Raw genomic sequence first — 12,908 nt, forward strand, 5'->3', positions numbered from 1 at the left:
TGCGGACCTCGTCAGAGGCCGTGGGCAGGCCCTGCCCTGGACAGTAGAAGCATCCACTTTGCCAGCCTGGCTCCCATCTGTTTCATAATTTCTGTTCAGTTATTGAAATAACAGAGCAAAAGCCCAGCTAGCACAGGGAGATCAGCTCAGTGCTTTGTGACCACCTGGAGGGGTGGGATAGGGAGGGTGGGAGGGAGACGCAAGAGGGAGGGGATATGGGGATATAGGTATACATATAGCTGATTCACTTTGTTATAAAGCTGAAACTAACACACCATTGTAAAGCCATTATACGCCAATAAAGATGTTATTAAAAAAAAAAAATAAGCCCAGCTAGTAAGCGTTCAATCTTGGTGCCAATGCTAACAGCATCCGGGAAGAAAGAGCTGCTGTGCCCCCGACCAGCGGATGCCGCTCGCAGGACTCATTAGGATGCCTACAGTTAATGATTAAGTGAATTAAAGGCCGCTTCTCAGCAGTGCCAGCGAATTAACACTCCAGGCCCTGAAATGGGAGAGTTATTCTTGTGCACGGTGTTTTCTTCCAGCTGAGCGCCTGGGAGTGTGGCCTGTGCGTGGGAACGCAGCATTCCCGTCTCCTGCCTGCTCAGGCCGCAGTCAGCTGTGAGCCCTCACCCGGAAAAGAAAGGACTAAGGGCAGCCACAGCGGGCGGATGATGGGAAAGAAAGCTGTTCCTCTTATGGGCAACTCTTTTCTTGATTATTCAGGTACTTGGCGCCAGCTACGGTTCTAAGTGCTTTGTTTGTAGAAACATTTAATCCTGGAAACTGTTACTCTCCCATTTTATACATGAGCAAACGGAGGCATAGAGAAGTCATGTCTTGCCCAAGATCACAAAGGCAGTACGTGGCAGAGCCGGGATTCAAACCTAGGCAATCTCTTACTATCCCCTGACTGTCTTGTTTCTACCTTCCTGGAGAAAGGGTCACTCCCAAGGTGCTGTGTCCCAGGTGCCCAGAAGCTTACTCTTCAGGCATCACAAGAGCTCTACCTTCTTAGGGGTTTTGTTTAGATGCTGGTAGGAGGTGAGACTCGACGCAGCCACTGGTGGCGACGATGAGATCATGATTACACAGCGTGGGAAGTGACAACAAGAAATACTGATGAGAGCATCCGTCCAAAAGCAGAGTTTCCCCAGGGGAGGGTCCTCTGAGGCTTGGCTGGGAGGAGGAGACCTTCCACGGTGGCAGCTGATCCTATAAGACGAGATGCATCCAGAAGGATGAAGAATGGGCCGCCTCCTTGCGCTGGAAGGCCAGGACTGCTAGCTATGTTGACAGCAGATGCAGACCCCAGCAAGACAAGAGCAAGAAGGCTCTCAGAGAAGAGCCCTCAAAAAGGGATGGAAAAGTAAACAGGGAAGGTACCTTAGAGAATGAAGGAAGACAGGCAATGGGAGATGCCATCTATTCAGAAAACCCTTAAAACGAAACAAAAAACCTAACAACGTTGAAACCACCGGTTGCAAAATAACAATAAAATATTCACCCACCAATGTCAGTCTGTTCTTCTGTCAGGCACTGTGCCAAGCCTTCTGTACCTATGACTACGTTTACCCTTAACAATTCTGTCAAGTAAACAGTATCTTGATCGTGTATCTGAGGAAGCTGAGGGTCAGAGAGGGCAAGTAATTTGCTCTAGGTCACGTAGCTAGGATTAAGCCTTGGTCTCCACAGCTTCAAAGCCGGTGTCCTTTGCCCCTACACTAATCTGCTAGCCAGCCACTTAAAAACTGGATATATATTTTTTCTCTTGATGACATAACCAAATCCCTACCAGTATTATAAAAAAATATTCTTCTCAAGGTATGAATAAAAGTTTACCTGTTGGTACATTTATTTTAATAAATTCAAGAAGGTTTTACTGCCGCATGTAAAAGAGTAAACTTTTGGAAATTATACCTCGGACTTCAGCCAAAGGTACCCACGCCAACAATACTAACAACTAATATTTACTGAGTGTGTTCTAAGTGTTGCTGCTGTTCTAAGTCTTTCTATGAATTGACTCATTTAATCCTTACAATAGCCCTGGGAGGTAAATGCTACTGTTATTTCTAGTTTTACAGATGAGGAAACTGAGGCACAGGAAAGTTAAAGAACTTACATCTAATAAGGAAGATAACGTCAGCCAAAATACTACTTTCAGCAGAATTTCCCCAAACGCTCTGTTGCTCACTGACTCTTCTGCAGTTTCCCCTTGATCTCCTTTTTCCCCTTTTTGGTCTGAAAGCTGCTGGGAGAAACTACTGAGGTCCCAAAGAGTAACCATACCCACCAGTGGCTTTTCTGCATTTGGGCTCCAGCTGCCACAGCTTCTGTGAAACTGGCCTGGTCACCCTGAGTGAAAGTGAATACTGAGAAGTGATGGGAGCAAAGCTGACCACAGTGGATGAGCATGTAAGTATGAAAAGTTCTCCAAATGGAAGCACAAGTGGTGCCTATTAGTCACATTTAACCTGGATTTGACAAGTCAGTTGAAAGCGAGATCTGTCTAGCTCTTGGCGGTTGACAAAGCCAGGTCTTTTACATCCATTTTCCTGGTTAATCCTCAGAACAACTTTGGTGGTGGGAACAAGCTTTCTTAGAAGCCTCTTCGTAGAGCTTAGGAAGTGGGGCTCTGGGGAGACTTAGGGAGCCGCCCAGGCAGGCAGGTGGTACACGGTGGCCCTCAGATCTAGACCTTCTGATTTCCCGAGCAGGTTGCTTCCTTCTCTCCAAAGCAGAGACGAAACGGATACATTTCTAGAGATTACTACACTAAAACTACCTTTCAAATGTCTTCTTTGTCACTGAAACGATGGGCTGCTGTTGGCTTACTCCTTTGGGCAGCATTCTGCAGAGCTGGTCCTGTAACTCCATCGTCCGCTTGAACATGCAGTTTTCTCTGCAACAACATTCAACTCTCCTACATCCTTATTAGTCTTCTCTGCTTGCTTCTCCTCCCCTACTCTAGTTCTCAGAGAGTCTAGTTCCTAGACTCTCCTCCTCTCGAATGTCTACTTCCATGACCATAAACCAATAATTCCCATTTTTCTTCCCATTCTCAACCCCTTCTCTGGCTCTAACTATATAATCCAACTGCATCCGTGGCATCACCACTGGCTGCCACATAGGCAGCTTTAACTCACTACATTCCAAACTGATCTTATCCGACTGCTCCCAAACCTGGCCCTCCACCTGGACGCTCCAGTCTAACATTGAAGAACCTTCTGTGACCACCTGCGCTCCTTCATGGAAGACATCTGATCAACCACCACATCCTGCATGTGCTATAGGCTCCATCTCTCTCAAACGTGCCCACTTTCCTCAATCCCCACCCAACCACCATCCACCTAAAGCACCACCCTCTGTGGCCTGGGCTAACTGGTCCCTCCTATCCACTCTTGCTTCCTTCCAACCACTTTCCCTGCAGCCCAAGTTTCATTTCAAAAACGCAGATCTGACAGAAAGACAAATATCATATGATATCGCTTATATGTAGAATCTAAAGAAAAGGGCACAAAGGAACTTATTTACAAAACAAAAATAGAGTCATGGATGTAAAAAACAAACTACGGTTACCAAGGGATGGGGGGGAAGGATAAAATGGGAGATTGGGATTGACATATACACACTACTGTATATAAAATAGATAACTAATAAGAACCTGCTGTATAGCACAGGGAACTCTATTCAATACTCTGTAATGGCCTATATGGGAAACGAATCTAAAAACAAAAGAGTGGAAATGTGTATATGTATAACTGATTCACTTTGCTGTACACCTGAAACTAACACAACATTGTAAATCAACTATACTCCAATACAGAGTAAGAAAAAAAGGATCACATAAAAAAAACAAAAAACAACAACAAAAAACCCAGCAGATCTGATCATATCCCCTTGGTTGAAACATATCAATGCCTTCCCACTATTCTTAGAACAAAATATGAAATTCCTTAACCAGGCTTACGAAGACCAGCCTTGGCTTCCCTGCCTAGCACGCCCGCGTGCCCCTCACTGCCTTCAGGTGAACGCTGACCAACAGGCCTCCACACCCGCCTAGGCTCCCACCCCCGTGGTCTGCTCCCCTAGTGCGCCATTCTTTTCCACCACAGCAGTCTGGCAATGATGGTGAAAATGGTTATTTGGGTGATTATTTGCTGAATGCCTGTCTCCCTCACAGATCTCATCTTCACGAGGGCAGACCATTCCCAGGGTCCAGCATGGCTGTCCGCAGAGTGGAGCTATGCATGCACTAAATTTGTCAAGTGACTGCCGGTAGGAATAGGACAAAAGTTTTAATTCTACCATACACTTAAACAAACACTTGATCCCAATGTCCTTAAAAGCCCCAGTCACTCACAATAAAAAGCTAGAGGCTTATAGGGAATTTTAGACTCCAGGCTCTCATTTTGTACATCCGTGCTCAACTACGACTGGCCAGAAAGATACTGGTGGTATTTAACTTTTTTTTTTTTCTGGTGATAGAACCAAAGCGGTATAATATCTTTCAGCTAGAGCTGGTTGTTTTTACAACTGGATGATGTTATGATCGCCTTGAGGCACCAAATGAGATCTCAGTGGCTTAAAGAACTGAATACAATTCTCCGAAGAGTAACACTTGCTACCATGGAGCAGGTTCGTACTCCTGGGGTCAATGTGATTCATTTCTGTGACTCAAAGATACACTCCCCACAATGAAGGTATAGAAAGAAGGCTCTCAGCTAGTTGAAAAATATATATAGTAATTACTAACATCATTTCAAAACTCTTGAGCAGAATCAAGCATCACCACCAATCTTCTGCCCAAGGTTGGTCTGAAAAGATGACCAGAGTAGGTGCCCCAGCACCTCAGGGTCCTGATTCCTGGACCCTAACTCTGTGATGGAGAGTAAAACAAGTTGTGCATTGACTAGGCCAAGTGCCAGAAACTTCTACTGAACTGAATAAAAATAGAAGAAGCCCTCTATGTACTTCTTTTCACTATTGATGGACTTATTCATCTTAGCTGGGTTTAATCCGATTCTTGGAACTTAGTTATAAATTGTACTTTATCATTGGTCAAAAGCGGTGTCGTGTACCTACCATTTAATTGGCCTGAAGCCACGTCCTTTTCATGAAACTGGTAAATGACTACATTCAGTGTACAAAGTCCTAAGAATATACAGATCCTGGTTTAGAACCTAGCCAAAACCACGTGGTTGCCTATAAATAGCAAAGGGCAGACAGGGATTCCTTAGAAACTCTGGTCGCGGGTGACATCTGAGATCACTGAGGAAGTCAGAGGCTACAACCTACACAGCCTTGGGTCACCAAAGGGGTGTCTGAAGGGCCTTTATTTGGAAAAGGGAATGTATTTCCCAGGATGCCTACACAAGGCCACCTGGCTCACAATGAAGCGAAGTTCACAAGCCTAACTACCGGCTTTAACTGTTTCTACGTGACAATGTAGTGCAAGTTCCTACTCAGTATCAGAAACAGAAGTGGTCACCACAGGCCAGGGCAGCAGACGTGGATGGGATCCAGCAGGACCGGAGGCGGGAGAGGAATGCCGGGCGGCGGGGACAGTCATTACTTAGGGGTTCAGAACTTACAGTCATCTGAGTACTCAGTATTTCTTTTTTTCTGTATTGCGCAATAGAAGCAAGATAAAGGATCAAAAGATAAAGTGGATAAAATCTCTTGATGCCCTGTGGTCACAAGCATTCCTGCTTCTGGTGAGAAGCTAGGGCGCATGCACATGGATGCCTAGAGCAAAGTGTCTCCATGCACGCCTTCTGTGCCCGTGGGCTGGGGACATAGAGGGTGTGCCCCACTAGATGCCTGTGCCCCACTGAGCCTGAAAACATCCCAGATAGAGGCTCCAGAAAGTGCAGCCAAAGAACAGACACGAGGAGGTCTTGGCAGGAGCTCTGACTGGGAGCCTGAGAGCCAGAATCCAGCTCAAAGATGAGCCCCCCCTGAGTGCCGCTTCTTTGACCTTGCTCAGAAATCCTTAAATTCTCAGTGTAAAAGACCACAGAAGCAGAGGCCAGGTGAAGACTATGGAAAAGCACACTGACTCTGGCTTGCCGGGGGAGGGGCAGGACAGATGCAGCGACAGTGGCTGGGCTCTGGAGTCCAACCTGCTGGGTTTGAACCCTCGTTTTGTCTCAAGCTGCGTGACCGTTAGCAAGTTGTTAACCTCTCTGAGACTCAGCTGCTTTATCTTTAGACTGGGGGTTCTTGTGAGGATTAAATGAGACAATTCACATGAAGTACTGAACAGAGTACCTGTCTTATGGTTAAGTGCTTCCTAACTGTTAGAAATTGTTAGTCAAGCAACTTGATGAAAAAAAAACATATAATGTTTAAATAGATCAAACCAGGTACAAGAGGAAGAAAATCTAAAAAAAGAAAACCAAAACAATACAATGTATCCTCTGAAAAGACTGTACCAACTGAGGATCTAGGTTCAAAGGCCAAGAGTTCTTGTGTTAAAATTAAAAAAAAAAAAAAAGAAAGAAAAAATAGAAGGAAATTCATATAAGAGTGTGCTTGTGTGTCTGTGTACACGTGTTTGCATTCTCTGGTATGTTAAACATTTTATGGGATGACAAGGGGATTTTCTAGGGTTACTCGGTAAATGCTTTTTTTTTTTTGTGGTACGCGGGTCTCTCACTGTTGTGGCCTCTCCCGTTGAGGAGCACAGGCTCCGGATGTGCAGGCTCAGCGGCCATGGCTCACGGGCCCAGCCACTCTGCGGCATGTGGGATCTTCCCGGACCGGGGCACAAACCCGTGTCCCCTGCATCGGCAGGCGGACTCTCAACCACTGCGCCACCAGGGAAGCCCTCGGTAAATGCTTTTAGCCTGAAACTAAGTGTAGCAAATCACCAGGCAAGGAGCTCATTAGCCAGACAGGGGAAAGGCAAATGGTCCAGATTTCCAGGGCATGATGCTCCAGTGAGGCGAGGGCCTCGGGAAATGCTCTTGGAAGGAATAAACCACAAATCAGGAAAGCAGCAGGAAAGGCAGGGTTGGGGGGCAGAGCCTGAGAGGGTCCTGGCTGCGGAGAGAGGCTTGATCAGAAGTTAAAAGGAGTAAGCCTTGGATCCAGACAGCAGAGGCCATGGTCCTCAGGAGACCCGAGAGACTGAAGGAAATGGTGCAGCGCTGGGCTGGGGGCCAGTCCAAGAGGCTGCAGCCGGCCTGGGTGGGCGGGAGGAAACGACACCGAGGCACAGCTGCAAGGACCTGTCTGAGAATCTCAATTCGTGCCCAGGAGAGTAACCGGAGGTGAGGCAGGCACCTCCACTCCTACACTTTGTACTTTACTTCTGAGAGCTGGCTAATTACCACCCACCTCCCTTCACCCTGCCTTTGCCTGAGCCTTTGAAGGCTTCTGCCCCCTCAGCACTACAATGCCTCCGTCTACTATAGTGTAATTCTGAGAATACAGGATGGTAGGTGACCTTCAAACCTTTTATGGGCTGAGCATTCGTCCCTCCGACAACATCCTAGACTGACTTACTTAGATTGGAAAGTCCTTCATTTGCCTACTGCTGTTTGCAGACGCTTATAAGGTTCAGTTCTGAGGATCACAGTTCACGGCTCTGATTACATATCTGCCCTTAGTGCATCAGGGCCCACACGGCCCTTGGGAGAAGGGAGACCTGGGTGTGAATACTGGCTTTGTACGTACTGGCCCTGTGACGTGGGACCAATTTCTTCCCCTCTCTGAACCTCAGTTTCCTCTTTGTTAAATGGAGATATGCACACTTTGCGCGAGAGATCATGGATATACACAACTCCACGATAGCGGTGACATCCTGGGTGTAAGCAAAGCACCTCACCCGGTATTTGGCACACAGAAGTCACTCAGGAATTGTAACTGCTGGGTATGACTGCTGCCGGTCTGCATACTAATACTCTAGGGACATAATGAGGTTGATGGGATTTATTGCAAACTGGAACGGAAGCCCTCACTGATCCAGGAAGGCTGGATCTGGATGTACGACTTAAAAAGCAAGCCGCTCCTGGAGTCTGCAATTCACCACCCTCTAACTGCAGTGGCCACCTGACAGAGCAAATGAATTGCTGTAAACCGTTAATGAGGGGCAAGATGGTGTTTGGGAGAACTGTAAAATTATTCCCCCATTACCATGCCGTTAGTGAAGCTTTCATCTGCCATCCAACTTCCCCAACAGCTATGGTCTCTCAGTTTCCTAATTGTCTAGAGGTTTTGATTTATCTGGCAGAGGAAGGAGGCCCTGGACCAAAGTTCTGGGAAAGAGGCTTTAATAAACGTCCGTAAGACCACACGGGTGAGAGCCTGGCCCAGGGTAAGCCATGCAGGAAAGTGTGGCTGGCACTACGGGTTCCCACACAGAGGACAGCACACCTATTGGTGAAGGCAAGTCTTGCCCACTAGCTACGGGACAGGCCCTGGGTACCAAGGCGTGTGTGGAAGGACTCGGGAAATGCTTTCTTCAGTGTTCAGAGGAGTAACAAAGGAGGAGCAATAGGCAGGCCCTGCTTTTCCACATTTGACGTCTCGCTTCTCTGCCTACTCACTGTGGTCTAGTCAACACCTATACTTCACCTCTTGGTCACTGACTCATTCACTTGTATATTATTAGTTCATTCATTCCACAAATATTTAGGAGGTGCCTACTGTGTGATGGTCACTGTTTTAGACACTAATGTCTAGATACACGATGTAGAGATACATAGGGATAAAAGAATCTTCCATCCTCGGGGAGCTTACATTCTAGTGCGGAGAAACAGATATACGAAAGTACATGAAGTACACACGTGTGAAGGTGATAAGAGCTATATAAAAACAATTAAGCAGGGAAGAGCGACAGGACATGATGTAGAGAGGGGCTGTGATTTTAAGTGAGGGGGTCAAGGAAGCCTCACTAAGAAGGTGATACCTGAGCAAGACTTGAAGGGGCTGCAGCCTTCACCTGCTTTCCTGATGTGACCACGCCAAGGTCACACCACCCCCAGCAAGGGAAGTCCCCCGCCTGTAAGAGCGCCTGGCTGCAGCCTCCTTTGCAGTTCAGCTGTGTGCGCTCCAAGCAGGCTATGGCCTCGACCTCACGGGCGGGACCCCGGGCCACGGCGGACACCCAGGAAGGGGACCGCAGCCACAAGGGGCGGGTCGCAGAGGCGGCCGAGCGGGTCCTCACCTCCTCCAGCCGCCGGCGCTGCTCTTTCTGCTCCTCGATGCGCTTCTGGCGCTCCGCCAGCAGCTGCCGCTTGTGCTCCTCGTTCTCCCGCTGCTGCTGCTCCAGCTGCTGCCGCCGCAGGGCCTCAGACCGCTCCTTGTTGGCCAGCTGGAGCCTCAGAAAGTCCCGCCGCAGCGTCGACTCGCCGGGCAGGTTCAGAATGGAGCTGCGCGGCAGGAGAGACAGATCAGGCTCCCGCTCAGGGCGGGGCCCTCGCTACCGGGGGTCCCGGCGGAGGCGAGCCAGGCGGGTACCTCACCCACCTGCGGGGAAAGAGGCCACATGCTCAAGCACGGGCTCTCAGACCCTCCGTTAATTCCACTGCTCACCCCGCAAAAGAAACAGAGTCCACGTAACAGACGCGCGTCCAGCCTCGCCTTCAGTGTGACTACTGCATGCCTATGCCGCTCGATCGCCGCAGAGATGTCACATGCCTGAAGCCATCACCTCTCTCCCGGACCGTCCACACCACTCCCTCGCCCTCTATTTCTAAAGGCTGTAGTGAGTACGCAAGCCCTGAGCCCCAGGCCAGCTTATTTTCACTTTTAAGAAAGGCAAGAGCTAAGCCAGCGAATAAAAATGAATAATCTGGAGCGGTGAGCGAGCTTGCTCTATCTACTTGGATGGGTACATCGTCTTCACCCGCATCACCTCCTTGAACAGCACAAAGCTACAGACTCCTTGGTTCTGCAGCCCAGCAAGGAGGAGGGACATGGTTCCTACTTACTCATACAGACCTAGCCCTTTTAATCTTTCTGGCAGCTTCCCCTTGAACTAAATCCATTAAATAATTACTGAGTACCTACTATGCGGCAGGCACTATAATAGGCTCTAGTGGATACAGCAGTAGCTAAACAAATTCTCCCTCTAGTTATTTTCTTGTGGGGAAGAGAGACAGGCAAATAATTAGGCAGACAAAGTATTACAAATAACATAATTTCAGATATTAATAGGCTCTATAGAAGACAAAAAAGTGTAAGAGTTTAAAACGGACAGTGGCAAGGCACTGGGGCTAGGATGAGGGTTCTGCTTGAGATGGGGTGATCGGGGAAGACCTCTCCCAGAAGCTGATAGTGGAGATAGGCCCCAAATGATGCAGAGTCCGTCACACGAGGAGGTAGGGGAAGAACCTTTCAGGCAGAAGGAAAAGCAAGTTTAGAGGCTTGTCGTGGCAACAGGGGTGGCCTCTTTGAGGGTCTGAAGCCCAGGCAGTCTTCCCAGAGCAGAGCAAATGAGAGGGAGAGGGGTACAAGAGGAAGTCAGAGACAGAGCAGAGGGTAAAAGCATGAGGCTGGGGAAGCCACACGTGGAAAGCTTATTAACAGGAGAGTAACACGATCAGCTTTGTTTAGCAGCTGAATAAATGATGTTCTGCAGTGGGTACAAGGGCAAGCAGGGTCACCAGCTGGGCTGCTACTACAGTGGCTCTGGGATAGAGACTAACCAGGTCGGGGAGGTGGCGATGGAGGAGGCATCTGGGGAGAGAGTCAATGAAACCTGTTGATGGATCTAATGTGTGGAGTGAGGGATGACTTGCACGTTTTTTCTTGGCGTCTGGGCTGTGGCGGTGACGCAAACCGGGAAGGGGAATGAAAGGGGAGGAGCAGGTTTGGTGGTTGACAAGGGGATCATTCTGTCTTGGAGAGTGGGTAGCGTGCTATGTGAGATACTGCCATAAAATGACATCAAAAGGCGTGGTTCATAGACAGTGCTTGGATTCTACTAATACGCCTCCTTTAAAACCAACAGCCTTTGTGTAGAACCTTAAACAACCCCCCAAACGAGGGGCTTATCTACTCAGGCCACATGGTCTGTGCAAAGGTGGTGGGGCTTAGGGAACCCAGCTTCCCATGCACATGAGGACGATCCATTAATATTAACTGATGTTGAATCAATGTCAGGTGACCCGAGATGTATTACTGACTGAATCATTAACTCCGTGTGTGAGCCGATTGCTACTGTTGGGCTGTTACCTCATTTCTATAATGAGATAACCACTATCCCTTTCTATTTTACAGGATTTCATGAAAATTAATTAGATGTGTCCAGAAAACAGGACTTGGAACATAATCTTCTATGTGATATAAAGACATGTGACAATTATAGAAATGTGAAGAGATGGCTAGGTCATCCACTCAGTGACTCCAAACATGCGGTTTAGCAAGTGTTAGTTAAGGTGAGGTTCTCAGCTCCGTGGAGAGTGATCAGAAGGGCTGACATGTCTGTCTGGGTGAGCTTTGGAAAAATAGCGTACGACTCTGAAAACAAGGCATTTGGTCCTTTGCTTTACAAGAATGTTCATTTTCCACGTCACTACTTGGCAGTCACCATATTTATGCAGCTAAATGAGGGGAAGAAAACATATTAAGTGTCCAGATAGAAGGAAAGACTTCTCTTTCAGTCTTTGACCTTGAAAATTCCCGTAACAGGTGAAGAGAGAAAAACTGATGGCCCTGTAACCTCAATCCCATCCTCTTCCAGTAGTTTTAGCAATAATCCAGCTTGGCAGGTCTGAAATAGCTCAGAAAAAGGAGTGCACTAGCTTGTTCTAGCAGCAGTGGCTGAACTGGCCCCTGCCCTGGTTCAGAAGCTCTGCCTCAGTCGTACAAGAACTGCTCCTTATTGAGTACTGGGTCCCTTCCTTGGATGGCTAGAGGATGGGGACCCATATACCCCAGTGATCCTTCTGCTTTGTGCATTTCCCCCAGCAATCTCACTTCACATGTACAGTGCATCCGCCCTGGTGTGCATGCCCACGCCCCTTGTTCACCAAACTGCCACGAGCTGAATTCTCTTACAAAAGAGAAATCCTGGCAGTGTGAGCACACTGGCATTAATTACTTATGAACACAGACTAGAAGAAAGTCAGAATCAAAGTCAAGTGAAATTCAACACATAGGGATGACGCTAGTAAAGCAGCACTTGATTCTGGGGGCCAACGTATGACAACAGGAATGGGAGTGGACGTTTCTATTTAGGGTTCACCTCTAGAGTGTAATCTGATTTCCTGGAAACTGTTTCCTCTTGGATTAGGCTGTGTTGAAAACACACGCCATGTGACGAGGACAGTGGCCACCTAAATGTCTCAAAGGTATGAAGTAATGGACTGGATAACTCAAGTCCAAAAATACCACTTTGGTCTCCAGAGAGTTGCAGTTTTAGGCACTTTTAGACCTGTATTACCCAGATAATTGCCTCCTACCCATTCTACATGTTACACAGGTGAGGAAACAAGGAAATAAATCTTGAAAGACAAGATAAAGAATATCCTGATTTCCATGGTCTTGTAAGAGTCTGCCTAGGGAAATTTTCCCAAATTAATGAGTACATTTGTGGGCAATAAATTAAATAAGACCACCCTGCTGGATTCTTAAAAATGAACCTATAAATCAAAAGGACGTGAATTTCACACAACCACAGTGCAAAATGTGAAACTGAGAAGATAGCTCTTGCTCGCCTACCTGGGCTCTCCTGAGTCATTCTCCTCCTCTTCTTCCTCACTCCCGCTGTACTCATACTCCGTCTCATCTAAAGAGAGACCCACAGAATATTAGTGTGCAAAAAGATGCTACAGCTCAGTAAAGCTCATGCCCTCATTTTATGTATAAGTAAACTGAGGCCCAAAGAGTTGTCCTTAATGCTGACCTGGGACAGGCTCCAGGCCTCCTGACTTGTGATCCAACAGTGCCTAC

The 12,908-nt window shown here is 47.6% G+C and overlaps 1 protein-coding gene across 7 annotated transcripts in view; it reads right to left on the reverse strand.

Moving 5' to 3' along the window:
• TNIK (TRAF2 and NCK interacting kinase) overlaps positions 1 to 12,908 on the reverse strand; it is a 423,010-nt gene that overhangs the window by 93,365 nt on the left and 316,737 nt on the right. For all 7 annotated transcript variants that reach the window (XM_067738026.1, XM_067738024.1, XM_067738023.1 and 4 more), the window contains exons 11-12: positions 12,678 to 12,744; positions 9,178 to 9,382 (exon numbers count right to left, since the gene is read on the reverse strand). In XM_067738026.1, the coding sequence (XP_067594127.1) occupies positions 9,178 to 9,382; positions 12,678 to 12,744 (272 nt within the window). The remainder of the gene's footprint in view (positions 1 to 9,177; positions 9,383 to 12,677; positions 12,745 to 12,908) is intronic.

The sequence above is a fragment of the Pseudorca crassidens genome, chromosome 5 (assembly GCF_039906515.1).
Source record: "Pseudorca crassidens isolate mPseCra1 chromosome 5, mPseCra1.hap1, whole genome shotgun sequence".
NCBI classification, from domain to species: Eukaryota; Metazoa; Chordata; class Mammalia; order Artiodactyla; family Delphinidae; genus Pseudorca; species Pseudorca crassidens.